Below are 22,451 nucleotides of genomic sequence, written 5' to 3'. Positions count from 1 at the left end.
TGATTATTCCCCTTATAGGACCCTTACTTACCACCAAAAAAGTCAATCTAGATTGACCGCCATGGTCCCTCCACCATTCGGGTCACTCCTAATTCTGCCTTCCTTTTCTGGGGGTCTGGATTGTTCACCAGGCACACAAGACATCCTTTCACATAATCCTCCATGCCTTGCCTCATTCCTGGCCACCAACCTATCTGTTTTATTCTTTTCCAGGTGCCTTCACTTCCAGGTGTCCCACTCCAGTTCCCCTGTGTGCTTGCTGGTTGCATTACTTTCTGCCGATATCCTTCTGGTACTACCCACTGTTATCTTTAAACAACATTCCCTCTTGAACCACTATATCACTTGCTTGCTAAGGCCCTCCCAGTTCTTCCTCTTTTTCCTTGGTCTGAATTACTGCCTTAATGGCTGGGGTCTTTATTTTGTACCTCCTCTAAATCAGGTGGCAGCAGCACAGACACCAGTTCTGTTTTAGCTGCCATCATTCCTGATTCATAAGGGTCCCAGGGGGTTACCTTTTTATGCCCTTCCTTTACCAACTCATTTGCTCTTTTGTTGCCTTCCTACCTAATTTCTGTTTTAGAGTGGGCCTTCACCTGATGGATGTAATATTGTTGTTCTGGATCCTTGTTCACCACCTGCAGTAATGTTCTTAACATGGGAGTGGCAGTGACAAGAGACTTCCCTTTCGCTGAAGTAAAACCTCTCCTGGCCCATGTAGCCAGGTACTCCATGCAGGAGTTATGGGTGAACATTGAATCTAAACAAATCGTATGTGGCATCGGGAACTCTTGGAGGTGGGTAACCACATATGTTATGGCTACCAACTTGGCCTGCCGGGTGTTAATGGTAGAGGGTAATTTCAAAGCCAATTCACCCCTCTATTGGGGTCGTAAATCCCGCAACCAGTGCTCCTCTCTCCCTCTACCACCGAGCTAGACCCATCCACATACACACCCCTTTCCCCAGGATGTATACCCGGATGCATGCCCCCTTCAGTGTCCCAAACACCACCTACTGTGCAAATGTGGGTCTCCCCTTAGTCCATATTCCCTGCCAACTTGGGCTGTGCCAACAGTTTCACTTTCAGGTACATCCCAGTCAATAACAGGATCCGCCTCGCCACCGCTGCACTACTGACTGTCCCATCCTTAATTCTTTCTTCTATAAATAACCTAGTCAGGGTATGGTGGGTGCTTGAGGTGACGCTTTGGATACCTGTATACACTGCAAAGTGTTTCACTGCCCAGAAGGTGGCCAGCAGGTGTTGCTCACAGGTTGAGTATGCCTTTTCGACATCCGACAGTACCCTGGAGGCATACGCCATGGGCCTTGACTGTCCATGTGCTTCCTGCCTTAGGACTGCACTCGGGCTTGAGTCCGTGGCAGTGCAGTCACCTCCAGAGTGAAATCTTTCTCCGGGTTCGTGCTCCAAAGGCAGGGGCAGTTTGCACATCTGTCTTTGATGGTACAAAGGCATTTTCACATGCCCTCGTGCATTCCCCTCTATTTCTTTCCTTAGCAGCCTCAGGAGAGGGGCTGCTGTGGCAGCATAACCTTCCATAAACTCTTGGCACTACCCTGCAAGTCCCAGAAATGATTGCAAATCCAAAACATCGCTGGACCGCTTAAGTTCTATGGCTCTGTTGCCCGGCTGTATAGTGAGTCCCAAGAATTGGACTTCCTCCTGAACTATCTGTGCCTTTTTGGGGTTTATTTTCAGTCCTATGCAGCTCAGTAGTTGTAACAACTACTACACTGTTGGAATATTGAGAGGCTGTTGTGGAAACCTTGCGGCAAGCACATCCACGTATACTTTTGTCCCTTGAAAGTGAATGCAAACTTATACTGGTCCTCCTTACAGACTGGAATTGACCAAAATCTATTGGCGTTATCAAGGACTGTGAACACTCGAGCCTCATTGGGAATAGCCACTATCAGATCTGCCACCAGTGAGAGATCATTTTCCTCAAAATTCTGCCTCTGTATCATTAGCTGCTTCAGGATCAAAATCCTCAAAAGCTGCCTGCACGTAAGGTAGGGAGTGGGCAGTCAAAGTCCTCAGGCAATGGCTCAGCAGCTCTCCCCGTAGCTGATTCCTATCTGTCAGGGCTTCCCCATGGGACGCCTTATACGCAACCCACAACTGGCTCACATAGGCATTTGGTGTTTCAGTAGCTCCCTGTTTGACCATCCCTAACATCCAGTGGGTGTCACCTCTGTTTGTGCCCATAGCTGCTAGGACCCAGTGTTTCATAGTTCCCCAGTCTCCCTGCCCCCTCCTCCCCTCTGGTGTGAGAGCAGTAAAAAGGCTACTTCCTAAGGTAAACAGCAATACCTTATTCTTTTCCTCATCATCTAGTCTATGCAAAACTGCCAACTGATCTATTTCACTAAAAGTGTCTGTACGGGTCTTTTCCCATTTCAAGCTTGGGAACATTCTCGGCCATCCCTGTGAATTGATCAGGGGTATAGGGTACTATAAATTCCTGATCCAATTGTGGGGGGTGTTGTTTCTAATTGTTGGCAGCAGACGTTGCTGCCATATGGGAGCCATAGGCGGAATCAAATGGGGGTTTATCGAGGGTGGTAGTCCCACAGACCCTCCTGTATCTCGTCCATTCCCATTTTCGTCTTCCTTCTTGCTATCGTTTGATGTTCCCACCGTTTCCCCTATGCCTCCTCCCACTGCGCATACAATTCCCTTCTCCGCTTGCAGCTTCCTCTTTAATCTTGTTATCTTTTCCCTATGTCCTGTGTGATCATTCTGTGTGATTCTGTCTAGTGCGGCAACGTTCATCCACCAGACATTGACACACAGCCTTTAAATTTGTACACTGCCTCTCTGCTTCCTCTGATCACTGCCTTTGAGTTGTTTTGTCATCTGCCCATGAGTTGCACTGTCTCTGATTATTCACACACTGACTTTCTACGAGCTGTTGTTGACCACACATTTCTTTTTCTGCCTCATGTTTTTCGACTTTGTCTTTCCTGTCTCTCCTCTGACTGTTTTATCAAGCCATTAATAGCGGCATCTCTGTTCCTCTATTTCCCATTATTTTGCCAAATGGTCCTGCTGGTGTGCTACAAGCCAATACCGCCTTTGTGGGGGCAGGTTTACATGTGGATTCCGGGACCACTGATCTGCCTTACTCACCAGATCCTCTCCCTTGAGGATTGCTTGCACTCACCTCTCCTTCAGAGGTAATTTTTCCATGACATGCTTGGAAACCAACGCATCCATCGTGTTCATAGCCATTCCTTTATCTTCAACCTCCTACCTGGCTCACCAATATCTGTAGGCTATCTCCTTCCATGGAACAGCTCCTTAACCCTTGTGGTTTGGAGGTTTACTCCGGATATCAATGACTCAATGTACACTTGAATTGCATTACAAACAACACTCTTATTAACATAAATCCCATAGCATTATAAATCGATATCAAAGTAAAAATACTCACAATCTGCTTGCTTGGTTTCTTGAGAGATAGACAAGATCGGGTGATCAAACCGTCCTGTCCTGTAACTCACGTTGATAGCTGACTAGATATCCTCTCTTCCAACAGTAGCCACATGTCTCCTGCACATCCGGTTCCTATACCTTTCTGTTGGACCTGCATACTACATGTGCAATGATGTTGCTTTCTCATTGGCACAGGGCTTTCAGCCTCAGGTTACCCGCCAATGAGATGATGGGTCCTTGGGGTCATCACAACTGCCCACATCCTGATTGCAGCATTCAAACTGTGCTAGGCTGTTCCTTTGTTCCAGGGCTCTGTGTGTGGAGGTGCAGTTTGACTCATTTCTGCCTACATATCTGGGCATGTTCTCTCTCTTCTGGTCATTGCCTGGGCATGTTCCCTCTCTTCTGGTCATTGTCTGACCACAACCTAACCCTTTTCCTGTCAGCTCTCAGTCCACCAGCCAATCATTTTGTGTTATACTAAAAATATTTGTTCAACCTCTAATACTACGTTAGGTATGACTTCGACCAAAAGAACCAGTACATACATTGTTTCAAAAATGTGGATCAAAGAAACAAACTACAAAATATCAGTATCAAAATATCAATATCTCTGACAATTTCATCGCAATTTTCTTCTATTGATGTATTGCAAAAGTCAGTGGTTAATTTACAGATGTTATTCTCTTCATTTTCTGACAACTAAACCACACTATCTGTTGTTTAACAACAATGTATAGGTTACCGTGCCTGGCTTATTAACACTTTCGTGCCGACAGTAATTTCACTAATTTTAAAAGAATCTTGTTTGGGTGGATTGGAATTAAAAATTGGTAGGCAAAACACTAATTGAGCAATGGGAGACCTTCAAGGAGAAGATGGTTCTGGCGCAGAACGAACACCTTCCCATGAGAGGGAAAGCAAGGGCATCCAAAGCTAGTGCTCTCTGGTTGACCAAAAATTAGAGATTTGGCAAATGATTTGGCAGATGTGGGAAAATGTGAAGTTGTTCATTTTGGCATGAAGAACAAAAACGCAGAGTATTACTTAAATGGAGAATGGCTGCATAATTCTGAGGTGCGGATGGATCTCGGTGTTCTAGGGCATGAGTCACAAAACGTTAGCATGCAGGTACAGCTAGTAATTAAGAAGGCTAACAGAATGCTACCCTTTATTACAAGAGGAATTGAATGTAAAAGTAAGGATGTTATGCTTCAGTTATACAGGGCATTGGTGAGACCGCACCTCAAATATTGTGTGCAGCTTTGATCTCCTTATTTAAGGAAGGGTGTAAATGCATTGGAGGTAGTTCAGAGGAGGTTTACTAGATTGATACCTGGAATGAGTGGGTTGTCTTATGAGGAAAGGTTGGACTGACTGGGCTTGTTGCCACTTGAGTTTAGAAGAGTGAGGGTGATTTGATAGTAGCATACAAGACCCTGAACGGCCTTGACAAAATGGATGTGAAAAGAATGTTTCCTCTTGTGGGTGAGTCCAGAACTAAGGGTCACTGTTTTAAAATTAGGGGTCGCCCTTTTAGGAGGATTTTCTGAGGGTTGTGTGACTTTGGAACTCTCTGCCTCAGAAGGTGGTGGAGGCGTGGTCATTGAATATTTTTAAGGTAGAAGTAGATAGATTCTTGTTAGGCAAAGGTTATAGGGAGTAGATGGGAATGTGGAATTCAAAACACAAGCAGATCAGCCATGAATGGCTGATTATTGAAAGGCGGAGCACGCTCGAGGGGCTGAATGTTCTACTCCTGTTCCTATTTATTATGTTCTTAAAATGAAACAGAAAAAGGAAGCTTATAATAAATGTAAGGTTCATAATACAATAGACAACCAATCTGAATGCAAAAAGTAGAGGGATCTCAAAAATGGTATGATAGTATGAGAATAAAAAGTTATAATTGTGAAAAGAAGAGTTGGGTCGATTATGGCAAAAAAAATTTTCATGTGAAGATAGAGGATATGGTTACTAAAAAAAAATTTTGCATCAGTCTTTAGAGAAGGCACTGCTGCCAATGTAGCAGTAAAGGAGGTAGAATTGAAATTGAATAAGATAAAAATAGAGGAGGCACTTAAAATGTTTCCAGTACTTAAAGTTTAAAAAAAAAATCTAGTCCAGATGGCATGCATCCTAAATTACTAAGGGAAGTATGGGTAGAAATTGAAGAAGTTCTGACCACAATCTTCCCAATCCTTCTTCAATATTTAGGGTTGCTGCCAGAGAACTGAAGGATTGCATATGGTATACTCCTGACTGAAAAGTAGAGGGCTAGATTGAGCAACTACAGACAAATCAGCCAAATGTCGGTGGAGGAAAAACTTAGATAGCAATTTAGGACAAAATTAATTGGCAGTTGGAAAAATGGGTTAATATGTAAAAGTTAGCACAGATTTGTTTGAATAACTTGATTTGACTTGTTTGAACTAAACGAGGGGGTTGATGAGGGTAATTAGATGATATTGTGTATATTGACTATCAAAAGGCATTTAATGAAGCACCTTATAATAGACTGGTTAGCAAAATTAAAGCCCAAAGGATCAAAAGAACAGTGGCAGCAGGAGTGCAATATTGGATGGAAACCAGAGAATAGTGGTAAATAGCTCTTTTTCTGTAAAGAAAGGAAGTGTACAGTGGTGTTCCCAAATAATTGGTATTTTGGAAATACATTAATGACCTGGACATGGGTGTAATTCCAACTTTGCAGATGTCATGGAAGTTTGAAATGTAGTAAACATTGGGGAAGATAGCAACAGACTTCAGGAGGACATAGACACCTGAAATGGGCAGGCACGTGGCAGACAAAATTTAACATAGAGAAATGTGAAGTAATACCTTTTTGGTGAAAGAATGAGAGGCAATATAAATGAAATAGTACAATTTTAAAGTGGGTGCAGGAATAGAGAGACCTTGGGGGTATTCTGTGATTCTGTCCTGGATGAGCACTTGGCACGTCATAACATTCAAGGCTATAGGCCAAGTGCTGGTAAATGGGATTAGGTAGTTAGGTCAGGTGTTTCTCACGTGTCGGTGCAGACTCGATGGGCCGAAGGGCCTCTTCTGCACTGTGATTCTATATATGCACAAATATTTGAATGTGGCAGGTGAAGTTGAGAAGGCTGCTAAAAAAACACATTGGAATCCTTGGCTCTTGAGTTTGTTAGTAGATTCATAGAATGTAAAAGCACGCAAGTTATGCCAAACATTTATAAAACATTGGTTAGTCCTCAGCTGGGTTATTATGTTCACCACACTTATGGGCAGCGCACTTTAGGAAGGATGTCAAGGCATTAGAACAGTTGCAAGAGAAATGTTCTAAAATGGCACAAGGGATGAGGAACTTCAATTATGTGGAGAAGTTGGAATTGTTCTCCTTAGAAGGTTAAGAAGAAATTTGTTCAGGTGTTTAAATTCATAAATGGTTTTAGTACAGTAAATAAGTACCTGCATAATTTTCCAATTGTTGTAGCTGCATAGTTATTTCATTATCATGAAATCTGCAATACAAATGGAGCATGTCAGCATCAAGGGGAACTGAATTAATTTAAAAGGTTTCATATTACGGTGATCCAGGAGTGCATGATGGTGACATCAGATGCAAATTAGGTAATCCTTTTATTCCCTAAATACTGTTAATTATCACATTGAGCAGAAAGAAAACATGTTGTATGTTGCCACACCATTATCCTTCATCTTTAGTTTTATGTAATGTCTAGTAATAATGTATTTAGAAATAGCATTTTGATCGAACCCATAAGAAATTCTAATGATTAAAGTAGAATGTATTTGGTTAAATAGAAATAAATTGAGAGTAAATTGAAATGGTTAAAGGCAAAGTAGATTATAATTGTTTGTAACGAAAACAAAAAATGCTGGAAATTTGCTGGCGTTTTTCCAGCATTTTTTGTTTTTGTTTCAGATTCCCAGCATCCACAATTTTTGCTTTTATTATTGTAATTGTTTGTATTGCTTTTCAGCTGGTTTGTGTTCCTTATAATTGGCGGCTTATGATGCTCATTTTAATACTAGTAAATGCAGTTGTCTCTTTTGTAACCGAGGTAAGTAAATAATGCGATTTAAAAATATACTTCAATATTACTCGATTGTAAATAGAAACGTGATTTTTTTTTCTGTTTAATTTTTCTGTTAGCGCTAAGTAAGCAATCTCTTTAAAATTTGGATATCTCTGGCCATTTCACAAAGCCTCCAGTTCTTCAAACCGCCTTGGATCCTTTCCCTTACCCCAGTGCTGCACTGCAAAGTGGACAAACGCATATGAGAATTTTGCATTTTTCAAGGTGATTTCATCACTGTTCAATCATTGTGTGGCATAAATCCACATTGATGTCAATTTAGTGATTATAATGGCAGACTTTGACCACATATTGAATGGATGGGAATAGAAATAAAAATGAGTACGATATATACTTGTTTACCAGAAATCCCTCTCTTCCCACTAAATTCCCAGCATAAAACGAGAAGAAAATCTGTAATCTGTAAATTTCAAGTCATTGAGTCAACCGTACACAAACATTGAACCCCATATGTTTTGCTTTGGACAACTTTCCAAGCAGCCAGTCCCAAGGCCAAGCTATGGTGGCACTAAGCTGTCTCTCTGTCCAGCATGCCACAAACGTATAGTAGGCTTGAGGAGCTCAGATTATCGGAGGGTGCAGTGTGTCACCATCAGCAGTGTGGGAGTGGTTCCTCTGCACAAATCCCTGATTACAGTCAATGCTGATATACTACAGGTATGACCCTGGTGTAAAATGACACCTGCCCCACTTTCAGCTGTCAACCTTTTAGATAAATGCCTCCTCTTCTGCACAAATACCTAAGGCTAAGCTTGAACATTACTTAATTTGTAAGGTAAGTGGAGTGCTGCAATTTCATTCTTTTATAGAATTTTCTTCTCAATGACCAAATTAATTGAACTTTCTTGAATAAGATCTTGACCCTCTTGATCTGGAAGCTGTATTTTCAGCACTAATCTGCGTAGATGAGAATTCAGTAACCTGAAGAATAAACATTTGCCCTATTTGGAAGAATTTCCTCCTGCTATTTAAAGAAAAGAGAGAAGGAGAGGTAGCTATAAAATATTAAATTTTAGTAATATGATAGTTGATCTATTTTTCTTGTGTATTACTGAAAAAAAGAGACATGCTGTCTAAGTTTTCATCTTGCACTCATCAGCCGGATTCACAAGAATACCAATTTTTTTCTTCTATGGGAAGCAGGAAGAACGTGGGACTTCAATGTTTTCACCATTGTTCATGTTACAGAAAAAATGTCTTAAGAAGTTGATGCCTCCCAGTTGAGCTTGTATTTTCCTGTTTAGAATTGTTAGATCACTAACTGAATTATAGGAACTACAGCTCAAATTTTGCAGTTAGCAGCAAAGTGATGGTGCTCGTAGTTGACCTCAAAGAAAGCTGCTCACAAAGATCTAGTGAGCTCTGTGTTGTAGATTTCCATCTTTCCAGATGTTAATTTCATTCTGGTGGCAGCTATAGGTGAGCTCCTGTGTCCAGCAACCGTGATATCATCAAGCCAATCACATTGAAAAATTCTCAGACAGGAAGAATGGAGGAAGTAACAAGCAGGCTTTATCATTTATAGAGTCATAGAGGTCTACAGCATAGAAAAAGGCCGTTCGGCCCATTGAGTCTGCGCCGGTCAAACAAGTACCTAACTATTCTAATCCCATTTTCCAGCACTAGGCCCATGGCCTTGTATGCCATGACATCGCAAGTGTACATCCAAATACTACTTAAATGTTATGAGGGTTTCTGCCTCTACCACCCTTTCAGGCAGCGAGTTCCAGATTCCCACCACCCTCTAGGTGAAAAAATTCTTCCTCACGTCCCCTCTAAGCCTCCTGCCCCTTAACTTAAATCTATGCCCCCTGGTTATTGATCCCTCCACCAAGGGGAAAAGTTCCTTCCTGTCTACCCTATCTATGCCCCTCATAATTTTATACACCTAAAACATGTCCCCCCTCAATCTCCTCTGCTCCAGAGAAAATAACCCCAGTCTATCAATCTCTCCTCATAACTAAAACTCTCCATCCCAGGCAACATCCTCGTAAATCTCCCCTGCACTTTCTCTAGTGCAATCACATCCTTCCTATAATGTGGATTCCAGAACTGCACGCAATCCTCTAGCTGTGGCCTAACCAGCGTTTTATACAGTTCCAGCATAACCTCCCTGCTCTTATAACCTATGCCTCGGCTAATAAAGGCAAATATCCCATATGCCTTCTTAACCAACTTTTCTACCTGTCCCGCTACCTTAAGGGACCGGCGGACATGCACACCAAGGTCCCTCTGATCCTCGGCACTTCCCATTCACCTACCATTTATCATATATTCCCATGCCTTGTTTGTCCTGCCCAAGTGCATCATCTCACACTTATCCGGATTAAATTCCATTTGCCACTGATCAGCCCATCTGACCAGCCCGTCTATATCCTCCTGTAATCTAAGGCTATCCTCCTCATTATTTACCACTCCACCAATTTTAGTGTCATCTGTGAACTTACTGATCAATCGTCCTATATTCAAGTGTAAATCATTTATATATATATATATATATATCACAAACAGCAAGGGACCCAACATCAATCCTAGTGGAACCCCACTGGACACAGGCATCCAGTCACAAAAACACCCCTCAACCATCACCCTCTGCTTCCTGCCACTCAGCCAATTCTGGATCCAATTTGCCAAATTGCCTTGGATTCCATGGGCTCTTACCTTCGATATCAGTCTCCCATGCGGGACCTTATCAAAAGCCTTGCTGAAGTCCAAGTAGACTACGTCAAATGCCTTGCCCTCATCTACATACCTGGTCACCTCTTCGAAAAATTCAAATCTAATCCAATCAAATTGGTCAGACATGACATCCCCTTAACAAAACCATGCTGACTGTCCTTGATTAATCCCTGCCTCTCCAAGTGTAGATTAATTCTGTCCCTCAGAATTGCTTCCAATAGTTTCCCCACCACTGAGGTTAGATTGACTGGCCTGTAGTTCCCTGGTTTATCCCTTCCTCCCTTCTTGAATAACGGCACCACATTGGCTGTCCTCTAGTCCTCTGGCACCTCTCCTGTGGCCAGAGAGGTATTGAAAATTATTGCCAGCGACCCTGCTATCTCCTCCCTTGCATCACTCAACAGCCTGGGATACATTTCATCTGGACTTGGAGATTTATCTACTTTTAAGCCTGCCAGAATACTTAGAAACTCCTCCCTTTCTATGCTAATTTCTTTAATTATATCACAGTTCTCCTGCCTGATTTACATACCCACGTCGTCCCCCTCACTTGTGAACACCGACACAAAGTATTCATTTAGAACCCTACCTATGTCTTCCGGCTCCACACACAAATTACCACTATGGTCCTTAATGGGCCTTACTCTTTCCCTAGTTATCCACTTACTGTTAATGTACTTGTAAAATAACTTTGGATTTTCCTTTATTTTACCTGCCAATGTTTTTTCCTGCCCCCTTTTTGCTCTCCTAATTTCCTTTTTAAGTTCCCCCCTACACATTCTATACTCCTCTGGGGTTTCCTGCTGTTTTGAGCCCTTGGCATCTGCCATAAGCCTTCCTTTTTCTCTTTATCCAATCCTGTATATCCCTCGACATTCAGGGTTCCCTGGATTAGTTGGTCCCACCCTTTGTGTTTACTGGAATATGTTGGCCCTGTATTCTCCCTATTTCCTACTTGAATGTGTCCCACTGCTCTGACGCAGATTTACCTAAAAGTAGCTGCTCCCTGTCCATTCTGGCCAAATCATATCTGATCTTATTAAAATCAGCCTTCCTCCAATTTAGAACTCTGATTTCTGGCCCATCCTTGACCTTTTCCATAACAACCTTTAATATAATGGAGTTATGATCGCTATCTGCAAAATGCTTCCCCACTGATACCTCTATCACTTGCCTGGCTTCATTCCCTAAAATTAAGTCTAGGATCTTCTACATACTGACTTAAAAAGATGCATTTTAAGAATTCCACTCCCTCTAAGCCTATCACATTGTGACTAACCCAGTTAATGTTGGGGAAGTTGAAATCCTTCACTATTTCTACCCTATTGTTTTTACACTTCTCTGAAATTTGCCTACATATCTGCTCTTCTATTTCTTTCTGACAGTTTGGGGACCTATAGTACTCCCAGCAATGTGATTGCTCCCTTTTTGTTTTTCAGTTCTACCCATATGGCTTCATTTGAGGAGCCTTCTAAGATGTCATCCCTCCTTACTGCTGTAATTGATTTCTTGATCAATATTGTGATACCCCCTCCCCTTTTACCACCTTCTCTGTTTCGCCTGAAGACCCTGTATCCTGGAATATTGAGCTGCCAATCCTGCCCCTCTCTCAACCATGTCTCTGTGACAGCAATGACATCATACTTCCATGTGTTAATTTGTGCCCTCAACTCATCTGCCTTATTTGTCAGACTCCTTGCATTAAAATAAATGCCATCCAACCTTGCCAAACTCCCTTGTGCCTTAACTGGCCTATAATTTCTATGCCTTCCAGACTCACTTGCTCTCTCTTTTTGGCTGTGTATCTCTCCCTGCTGAGCCTCCTCTCAGGATCCCATCCCCCTGCCAAGTTAGTTTAAACCCTCCCCAACAGCACCAGCAAACCTCCCCGCAAGGATGTTGATCCCATTCTGGATCCAACCCGTCCGCCTTGTACAGGTCCCACCGCTCCCAGAAACAGTCCCAATGTCCCAGAAATCGAAGGCCCTCCCTCCTGCACCATCTCTCCTGCCACGCATTGATCTGGACTAACCTCCTATTTCTATACTTACTGGCGCGTGGCACCAGAAGTAATCCAGAGATTGCTCCCTTTGAGGTCCTGTTTTTAATCTGCTTTCTAGTTCCCTAAATTCTGCTTGCAGGACCTCATCCCTCTTTCTACCTATGTCATTGGTACCAATATGTACCACGACCTCTGTCAGTTTGCCCTCCCCCTTTAGAATGCCCTGCAGCTGTTCAGTGACATCCTTGACCTTGGCACCAGGGAGGCAACATACGATCCTGGAGTCACGTCTAAGGCCGCAGAAAAGCCCGTCTGTTCCCCTTATTATTGAGTCTCCTACCACTATTATTCTTTTTCCTCCCGCCCCCGTGCAGCTAAGCCTCACAGTGCCATGAGCGTGGCTGCACTCCCCAGAGGAACCGTTATTCTCACCGTTTTCCAACACAGAAAAATGAGATGTCACTCTTGTTATTTTCAACAAGAACTGACTGCAAGACACTCTTCCCAGACTGCATCACCGCGATGCTGACTGCAGGGCACTCTTCCCAAAACTGCTATGACTTCCCTACACCTCCACAGAGTGTACTGATGAATTCATTTTTAAATTATTTTACAGAAAACAAAATAATGATTGGGACTTACATATGGAATTAAATTATCAACTGGCAATTCTTAAACTTTAAAAATATATTTTTATTATTTTACAAAGCTATGAATTTTTTGTTGTGCAACAGAGAATTTTGACATTCCACAAATATAAAATTAGCTTTTCAATTCTAGAGAAGTTATTTAGCAATGATTATGACATAGTACGTCATTAAAAACCCCAGTTACACTTCATTCAACAAAGCTTAACATTTTCAAGGACTTTTACAGTGAGAATAAAGTGCAAGAAGTGGAAGTTCACATCAATTCAATGATTCCCAAAGATTTACATCCATGAGGAATTCATCAGTACACTCTGTGGAGGATTGGGGAAGTCGCAGCAGTTTTAGATTTCCACATTTTCCTACACAAGTGCGGATGCCAGAAGCTGCTGTCAGTTTCACAAAGCAATGATAGCGTACATTGACAATTTTGCTGTCCTTACAATCTCAAAATCAGACCTTTTTTTAATGCAATAGCTTTGTAGAGCAACTTGATAGTGGACAGTCTAACTTGCTCCTTTTATTTGCTCTTCATTGTTTAATCAGAATCACAAATATACGCAGTGAAAGAGTTGTAATCCTTGAGAAATTCTAAAACAGTTTAATCTAAGATGGAATCTAATTTTATGTAATGAATACAAAATCTTTGCGGTTTTTAAAAATACTGCAACCAGAATTCTTGTTCATAGGCACCATGGTTAAGTTAAATTAACTGCCTTCTTCCATAAAAATGTTTTGCTCTTCAAAGGGCTTAGGATTTCTGGAGTATTGGGACCAGTTGTGGGCAGGAACTGTACAAACTGGATGGATTGCACCTGAATGGGGCTGGGATGAATTTCTTCCTCACAGGGAGGTTAACTAGTGTTGTGGGAAGGGTTTAAACTTGGGGGGAGAGGTACCTTAAAGTAGCAGCAGAAAGTACAGACAAGGTACGTAGAAGACAAGGGACAAAAAACAACTGAATAAATAATATAGAAAGAGCAGGATTTAGATGGAGGAAAGAAGTGAAGCAGACAAACATGGCATTGAAATACATATCCGTTAATGCAAAGAAGTGTTACAAATAAGATTGATGAGCTTGCAGACATGAGGTTTTGATACAATGGCGATAACTGACACCTGGCTTAAACATGGGCAGGAATGGGAATTAAACATCATTGGCTACAATATATTCAGAAGGTATAGAGAAGGAGAAAAGGATGGATGTTGGGGGATGGGGCAATGGTACAGTCTTGATCAGGTGTAATATTACAGTTCTAAATACAGACAATATTCTAGAGGGGTCAAAAACGGAATGTATTTGGTTAGAGTTAAGGAAGGGAAAAGGACCTGTTACACTGCTGAGGGTTTACAAAAGATCCGTATCGTGAGAATGAACTTCAGAGATATATAAAAATGTATAGGAGAGCTTTTAGGTTGTTGTAGCCCAAAGAGGAAGAAAGCCATGCAGTGTCTAGTTCTAGGGAATAATTATGTTAGACTAACCTAATTAAGTTTTTTGAAGTAACAAATGAAGGTAGTATAGTAGATGTTTTATATATGGACTTTCAAAACTTTGATAAAGTACCACTTAACAGACTTAGAATTACATGGGATTAAACAGTGGCAACTTGGGTAATTAGCTGGCTAAGGGATAGGAGGCAGAGAGTAGCGGTGAATGGATGTTTTCCTGACTGTGTCTCTCTCTCATCATAGACCTGTATCAATCCCAGACTCATTCCACTCTCTCTCTCTCTCTCTCTCTCTCTCTCTCATCATAGCTCTGTAGGGATTGGTATTAGAATAGTTACTTTTCTTGTTATATTTAAATGGTATGGACCCTGGTATAGGGAGTACAATTTTGAATTTCTGGAGGCCACAAAACTTGGCAAAATATTAAATAGTGAGGAGCATAGTAGTAGATGTTAGGGCATACAGACTGGTGAAATTGACAGACACATGGCAATTTAATGAAGATAAGTATGAAGTGATGCACTTTGGGAGAAACAGCATGGAGAGACAGTATAAATGGTGCTATTTTGAGGGTGTGAAAGGGCAAACAGACCTAGGATGCATATTCACAGACTTTTGAAGGTGGAAGGCCAGGTTGATAAGGTGGTGCTTGGCTTTATAAATACGGACATTGAATACAAAAACAAGGAAGTCATGCTAAATCTTTACACATCACTGGTTAGGCCTCAGCTGGAATATTGTGTACAATTCTGGGTACCACACTTCAAGAAGACTGTCAAGGCCTTGGAGGGGACACAGAGGAGGCTTATCATGGGCGAGGTATGTGGAGGGATTGGAGAAAGGGGAGGTGGTTGCCTAGTGGTAATGTCACTGGACTAGCAATCTAGAGGCCCAGGCAAATGTTCAGGGGACATGGGTTAATTTCACTTAATAAATCTGGAATTAAAAGCTAGTCTCAGTAATGGTGACCATGAAGTGATTGTCATAAAAGCCCAAATGGTTCACTTGATGCCCTTTTGGATCTGTCATCCTTACTTGGCCTGGTCTACATGTGACTCTAGACCTACAGCATTGTGGTTGACTTTTAAATGCCCCCTGAAATGGCCTAGCAAGCCAATCAGTTGTACCAAGTTGTAACAGAAAAGTTGATAAGTAAATTACAACAATACACCCAGCCCTGTCAACCCTGCAAAGTCTTCCATCCATTTGTGCTAAAATTGGGAGAGTTTCCCACAGACTAGTCAAGCAACAGCCTGACATAGTCATAATCACGGAATCATACCTTAAAGTCAATGCCCCAGACACTGCCATCACTGTCCCTGGGTATACCCTGTCCCATGAGAGGTGGCAGCACAGTGGTACACAGCTGGGAAGGAGTTGCCCTGGGAGTCCTCAACATTGACTCCGTACCCCATGAAATCTCTTGGCATCAGGTCAAACAAGGGCAAGGAAACCTCCTGCTGATTACCAGCTACCGCACCCCCAATTCTCCCCCCTCCCCCTCAGCTGATGAATCAGTACTCCTCCATGTTGAACACCACTTGGAAAAAGGAAGAAGCACTGAGGGCGGCAAGGGCACAGAATATACTCTGGGCGTATATCTCTCAGACTTCAATGTCCATTATGGAGAATGGCTCCAAAGCACCACTACTAACCGAGCTGGCCGAGTCCTAAAGGACATAGCTCCTCACCAACATACCCGTCATAGAGACTTCTGTTCATGATAGTATTGGCAGGAGTGACCCCTGCACAATCCTTGTGGAGATGACGTCCTGTCTTCACATTGAGGATACTCTCCATCATGTTGTGTGGCACTGCCACCATACTAAATGGGATAAATTCCAAACAGAGCTAGAAACTGGGCATGCATGACGCGCTGTGGGCCATCAGCAGCAGCAGAATTGGTATACACAATCTGTAACCTCATGGCCCAGCATATTCCTCACTCTATTGTTACCATCAAGCTGGTGGTTCAACCCTGGTTCAATGATGAGTGCAGGAAGGCATACCTGAAAATGAGGTGTCAACCTAGTGAAGCTACAACACAGGACTATTGCATGCCAAACAGTATAAGCATTGCTAAGTGATCCCCCAACCAATGGATCAAATCTAAGCTCTGCAGTCCTGCCACATCCAGTCGTGAATGGTGGTGGACAATTAAACAACTCACTGGAAGAGGCAGAGGAGACTCCACAAATATCCCCATCCTCAATGATGGTGGAGACAAGCACATAAGTGCAAAGACAAGCGAAGCATTTGCAACCAACTTCAGAAAGAATCTTGGCCTCCTGAGGTTCCCAGCATCACAGATGCCATTCTTCAGCCAATTTGATTCACTCTGTGTGATATCAAGAAATGGCTGAAGATACCAGATACTGCAAAGGCTATGGGCCCTGACAATATTCTGGCAATAATACTTGTGCTCCAGAACTAGCTGCGCCCTTAGCCATTACAGCTACAATGCTGGCATTTACCCAGCAATGTGGAAAATTGCCCAGGTATGTGCTGCCCAAAAAAAAGCATGGCAAATCTAACCCGGCCAATTATCGCACCATCATCTCGATCATCAGCAAAGTGATGGAAAGTGTCAATGACAGTGCTATCAAGCAGCACTTACTCAGTTGCTGACTGATGCTCAGTTTGGGTTCCACCAGGGCCAGTCAGCTCCTGACCTCGTTACACCCTTGGTTCACACACAGACAAAGAAACTGAACTCAAGAGGTGAGGTGAGAGTGAGTGCCCTTGAAATCAAGGCAGTATTTGACTGAGTTTGGCATTAAGGAGCCCAGGCATAAGTGAAGTCAATGGGAATCGGGGGAAAGTTCTCCACTTGTTGGAGTCATACCTAACACAAAGGAAGATGGTTGTGGTTGGTGGAGGCCGATCATCTCAGTCCCGGGACATTGCTGCAGGAGTCCCTCAGCGTAGTGTCCTAGGCCCAACCATCTTCAGCTGCTTCAGCAGTGACCTTCCATCATAAGCTCAGAAGTGGGCATATTTGCTGATGATTGCACAATGTTGAGCACCGTTTGCGACTGCTCAGATACTGACACGTCCATATATACAGCAAGACCTGGACAACATTTAGGCTTGGGCTATTAAGTGCAAATAACATTTGCACTGTTCAAGTCCCAGTCAATGACCCTCTCCAGCTAGAGCAAATCTAACCATCTCCCATGACATTCAATGCCGTTACCATCACTGAATCCCCCACTATCAACATCCTGGAGGTTAACATTGACCTGAAACTGAACTGGACCAGCCATATAAATACTGAGGCTACAAGAGCAAGTCAGAGGCTGGGAATTCTGCGATGGGTAACTCACCTCTTGACTCCCTAAAGCCTGTCCACCATCTACAAGGCACAAGTCAGGAGTCTGATAGAATACTTGCCTGGATGAGTGCTGCTCCAACAAAACTCAAGAAGCTTGATACCATCTAGAACAGAGCAACCCATTCGATTGGCACCCCATCCAGCAGCTTAAACATTCACTTCGTCCATTAATGACGCACGGTGGCAGCAGTGTGTACCATCTCCAAGATGCACTGCAGCAACTCACTTAGACTCCTTTGATAACACCTTCCAAACCCACGACCACTGCCAACTAGAAGAACAAAAGCAGCAGATGCATAGGAACACTACCATCTCCAAGTTTCCCTCCAAGCCACACACCATCCTGACTTGGAACTATATTGCCAGTCCTTCTCTACTGCTGGGTCAAAATCCTGGAACTCTTCTTAACAGCATTGTTGTTGTACCTACACCACATGGTCTGCAGTGGTTTAAGAAGGATCACACTACCACCACCTTTGCAAGGACAGTTAGGAATTGGCAATAAATGCTGGCCTAGCCAGCAGCATCCCCATTCCGTGAAAGAATAAATAAATATATTGTTTTAAAAAGCTGGGATTATTCTCTAGAGCAGAGAAGGTTAAGACAAGACCTAATAGAATTTTTCAAAATAATGAGTTTTATGAGGCTAATCTTGAGAAACTGTTTTTTCTGGCAAGTGGGTCAGTAACCAGAGGTCATATATTTAAAATAATTGGCAAAGAGCTAAAGGGGAAACGAGGGGATGCTTTTTCACATGCTGCTTTTCAGATCTGGAAAGCAGCACCTGAAAGGCTGGTGGAAACAGATCCATAGGACTTTCAAAAGACAATTGGACATGTACATGAAGAGAACTAATTTGCAGGATTGTTGGGAAAAGGCTGAGGTTTTGGACTAAATTGAACAGCTCATCCAAAGAGCTGGCAGAGGCACTACATAACTGAAGTCCCCCATCCCTGCCATCCTGGTAAACCACCTCTGTACCTTCTCCATGCCCTTGACTTCCTGAATAAAGCTGGGAGAGGTCTGCTTGCTGTATGATGCCACTACTTATGCCACCTACAATTTTCATCCTTAACGGTTTTGTTCACTGCTGCAGATTGGTTCTCAATTATTTGTTTCCTATCAGAAAATATATGTGAGTCAACCTCAGTGTCTATTGTTTTAGGTCTCCTTTCCTCTCAGTTGCTTTACTACATATATTGTGTGAACCTGAAGCAGATACTTTGACTGCATTGGAGGTAAGCAGTGACAGCCTGTCCAGATCAACCCACATTCAGAAAAGTACACCAGACGCTGGTACTGCTGCATGCTCATCTGGCAAAGGGATTTTTAGGGTTGGTTAGCTCCAAATTGGATGCCAGGATTATCTGAAGTGCTTGTCTCCCTTGTAGTAAATGGAGCTCCCCTAGGACATGGATAACCCTTACCCATAGCTTGAATCATAGTACAGTTGATGAAGCAAGAGTATATTTTGGTGAGTGGCCCTGAGGCTGTGTAACAACTATGTTTTCTGACCAAACACGTCAGGAAGTGATGAGGTGAGCACTTTTGAAGAAAGCACTGGCTGTGATTTTATTTCTTCTTTTAAGCTAAATAGCTACTTAAAGTAAAGTGATTTTTCATAAAGTGTTGCATACTGAATCTTATGCAGCATAACCCAAAATATCAATCTCATTGTTACAAGTAGCTTGCCTCTGTGATTGCTTCTGGTTGCAGTATTTTTAGAATTTATACATTTATACAATTATACCTTGTCATATCCCCAATTGGTAATCATTTCTTCCTTTTTTCTCATTATGTAAGATTTAATGGTTATGAATTGAGATGCACATTGGGCTGGATTTTAGCAGAATTGGGAAGACTTTGTGGACCTTTAAAAATGGCAGGTGGGACATAGATGCATAAGTGTCACCCCCATTTACAACAGATGGGAATGATTCACACAGGAGGGAACCCCAAACTCAGCAAAGCCATTTGAACTCAGTGCTGAGTTCAAACAGAACCCATTTTGACTGATGCAAGGGGCTAAACCCATGCTGTGGGAGTCACAAATTGATGGAGTAGATATAAACCTCTTGAAGGGCAGTTAAGGCCTGCATAACCGTCATGATCTGAAGTTTTTTAAATGCCCCACTCTAAACTTAAAAAAAACAGGCTGCAGCTGTCAGTGAGAGTTTAAAAAAAACCTCTGGTGCACTGCTTTGATTGACAGGCAGTAAGTTAGGGAAAAAAAGGTAGCATCTGGTTATGCAGTTTCAATAGAACTTTTTGTTGACATTTCTCCAAGGGCTATTGTTATATCGTTATGAATGCTTGGCTGGGCTTAAAAAGTTACAAATATCTCAGCAGGATTTTCTGAGTTCATGGTTTGATTGACAATTTCAAGAATCTATTAAAGAATTCACTGTCTTTGATGAGAGACCTGAATAGAAGTTTGTTTTTATAAGAGATTCACCGCTTGAGATTTAAAAGCTTTGTATAGGTTTTACGAATGGAATTGTTTTTCACTATCAAGTGTGTAGGTGTGAGAGTTGTATTAGATTGTTAACAGTTTATTTTTTCTGGTGCCTGAGGTCTGCCCATGGCGTATACTCGGTGAGTCACTATGGAAGTGGGATTGGGGTATGATGGGGCAAGGGGGGTTGGGAGGGGGCATGAGTTGGCATGACGGGTATGAGGAGTCATGGGTGTGAGAGGTGAGGGCTGGAGGGCGAAGTTCCAGAGATTCGTGACGGGCCTTCTAACCAGCCCGCATCGGGCAATCGTCCGTCCCCGCATCTGTCCGTGCTCCATCTCCAGGATTGGCAGGCCCGACTTTATCGTGCCCCCGCCCCTAAGGGAAAGTTACACATTTTGGAGTGCTCTTTAATGAGGCACAGGTCCCCTGACATTAGCTACCCACCCCCACCTCTGTTGCCAAAATCTAGCAATTTGAATCTTAAGAACTCACTGCAGGCATCTCTCAAATATTTTACACAGTTGCAGTTAATTGAATGTTGAAATTGATAATTTGCATGCATAAATTAATTTTTATTTAGTCTTAATTCATCCCTACTGTAATATCTCTCAGACTATCCTACTTGACTTGATCCTATGGAAACTTGTGTTCAAGGGGCAGGAACTTGGAGTTAATCACTTCACAGCCACTTACAAACAGGTTGGACTTGAAATTCTTCTGTTGCTTTGCTATATTCAGTAAATATCTGCAAACTGCTTGTGCAGCAAAAAAAAAATTGCTTATTTTTTCTCTCTTTCCCTGTCTCCTGTTGATATTTGTTTGTTTATGTTGCTAGAAGATTATTAAGATGCTACTTGGAAGCATTAACCAGTTTAATCATATTTGAAAGACATAGCTTTCTTTAAAAAAATAGAATTGACCAAGCTTGACTTTACAAGTTAAATGTTGAGGTTACTTGCGATGTGCTTCCAGTTTATTTCTAAGCAGTGCTTACTTATTCTAATGTGCCTTGCACTACTATTTTTTTTCAAATAGCTCTCAATTGTCAAGAAAACTATGCCTGATCTAAAACTGGTTTCAATAATTTGGTTTAATGTGTTGAGCTTTATATTGGTAGAATAATTCAAACTGATTTAATTTCTTTGTCACTTATATTTTGGCATTTCCTGTCTAACAGTATTGCTGGAAACTCAGCACTGATTGTTTGATTATAGTCAAGTATGCTTATACAATATGTCTATGCATGTCTGAAAAAAGAGCCCACTTTGTAATTCAGAATAAACTTGCACTTTGGTAAGTTGGTAAATTTTGTGCACTTACTAAGCTCAATAAGGATATCCTTCAATTTTGTCATGTAAGTGGATTTAAAAAAAAAGACATGGATAATTGAATTTAACAAAAACACCCATATATATATATTCAGATAGACTACACAGTTGATGTGTGGAATGCTACTGCTCATAATTTACTGAGGACTCAGATGATAGGAATCAATTAGCTTATTGTCAGGATACTCCCATTCATTTGAAAATAATAGAAAATGGTTTCTTGAGACCCATACCCCAGGGATCAAAGTGCAGTAACTAGTTTTATTGATAGGCCTGCAGGTGAATCTCTTGAACAAAGATAGTAAGGTGGCCAACTCCCACTTCCTCGGCCAACAGGACAGAAAAGGACAAAAGGCCACGTGAAGGTCAGTCAGTTCAATTAAATCTGGGGAGGGAATTTGGCCTTGTGAGGGGAAACTGATCCTTAGAAAACCAGACAGATGACCAGAAGAGTCAAGTGAGCTAACCAATTGACATGATCTTGTTAATGTGGAAGGATCTGAAGTTAACTAATTTGTGATTTGGTTATAATTATTATTCTATGATTATTTGCTGTCAGTAAAATAAAGCAACTTAATTTATGTCAGGCCTTGTCACACCTAAGATAAAAGCCAAATACTGCGGATGCTGGAAATCTGAAACAAAATTTAAAATTGCTGGAAAAACTCAGTAGGTCTGACAGCATCTGTGGAGAGAAAGAGTAAAAGTTTCAAGTCCAGACGACTCTTCTTCAGAACTAAAGAGTAGAAATGTGGTGAAATATATACTGTAAAAAAGGGGATCAAAAAGGGGTGAGGATGGAGGAGAGAGTTCATGATCATGTTCTTGTCACACCTAAAGTGTTTTACCTACTAAGAAGTTGAAGAAGTGCACACAGAAGACAGAATAGCCAATTCGGATCACAGGGAATCCTTAGTTACAATATTGCATTGTTAGATATTGGGCAATAAAAATCAGAATGGAAAATACCTAGAACATATTGTCTCTC

General features: G+C 42.0%; 1 protein-coding gene across 5 annotated transcripts in view; it reads left to right on the top strand.

Moving 5' to 3' along the window:
- Positions 1-22,451, top strand: part of LOC144693823 (polyamine-transporting ATPase 13A3-like) — a 176,470-nt gene that overhangs the window by 144,697 nt on the left and 9,322 nt on the right. For 3 of the 5 annotated variants that reach the window (XM_078563888.1, XM_078563886.1, XM_078563887.1), the window contains 2 exons: positions 7,447-7,527; positions 20,748-20,834. The exons of 1 other annotated variant lie outside the window; for it this stretch is intronic. In XM_078563888.1, the coding sequence (XP_078420014.1) occupies positions 7,447-7,527; positions 20,748-20,834 (168 nt within the window). The remainder of the gene's footprint in view (positions 1-7,446; positions 7,528-20,747; positions 20,835-22,451) is intronic. One more of the 5 variants, XM_078563889.1, reaches the window with a different exon arrangement.

The sequence above is a fragment of the Cetorhinus maximus genome, chromosome 19 (genome assembly GCF_964194155.1).
Source record: "Cetorhinus maximus chromosome 19, sCetMax3.hap1.1, whole genome shotgun sequence".
NCBI classification, from domain to species: Eukaryota; Metazoa; Chordata; class Chondrichthyes; order Lamniformes; family Cetorhinidae; genus Cetorhinus; species Cetorhinus maximus.
This window is presented reverse-complemented; position numbering and strand designations above follow the sequence as displayed.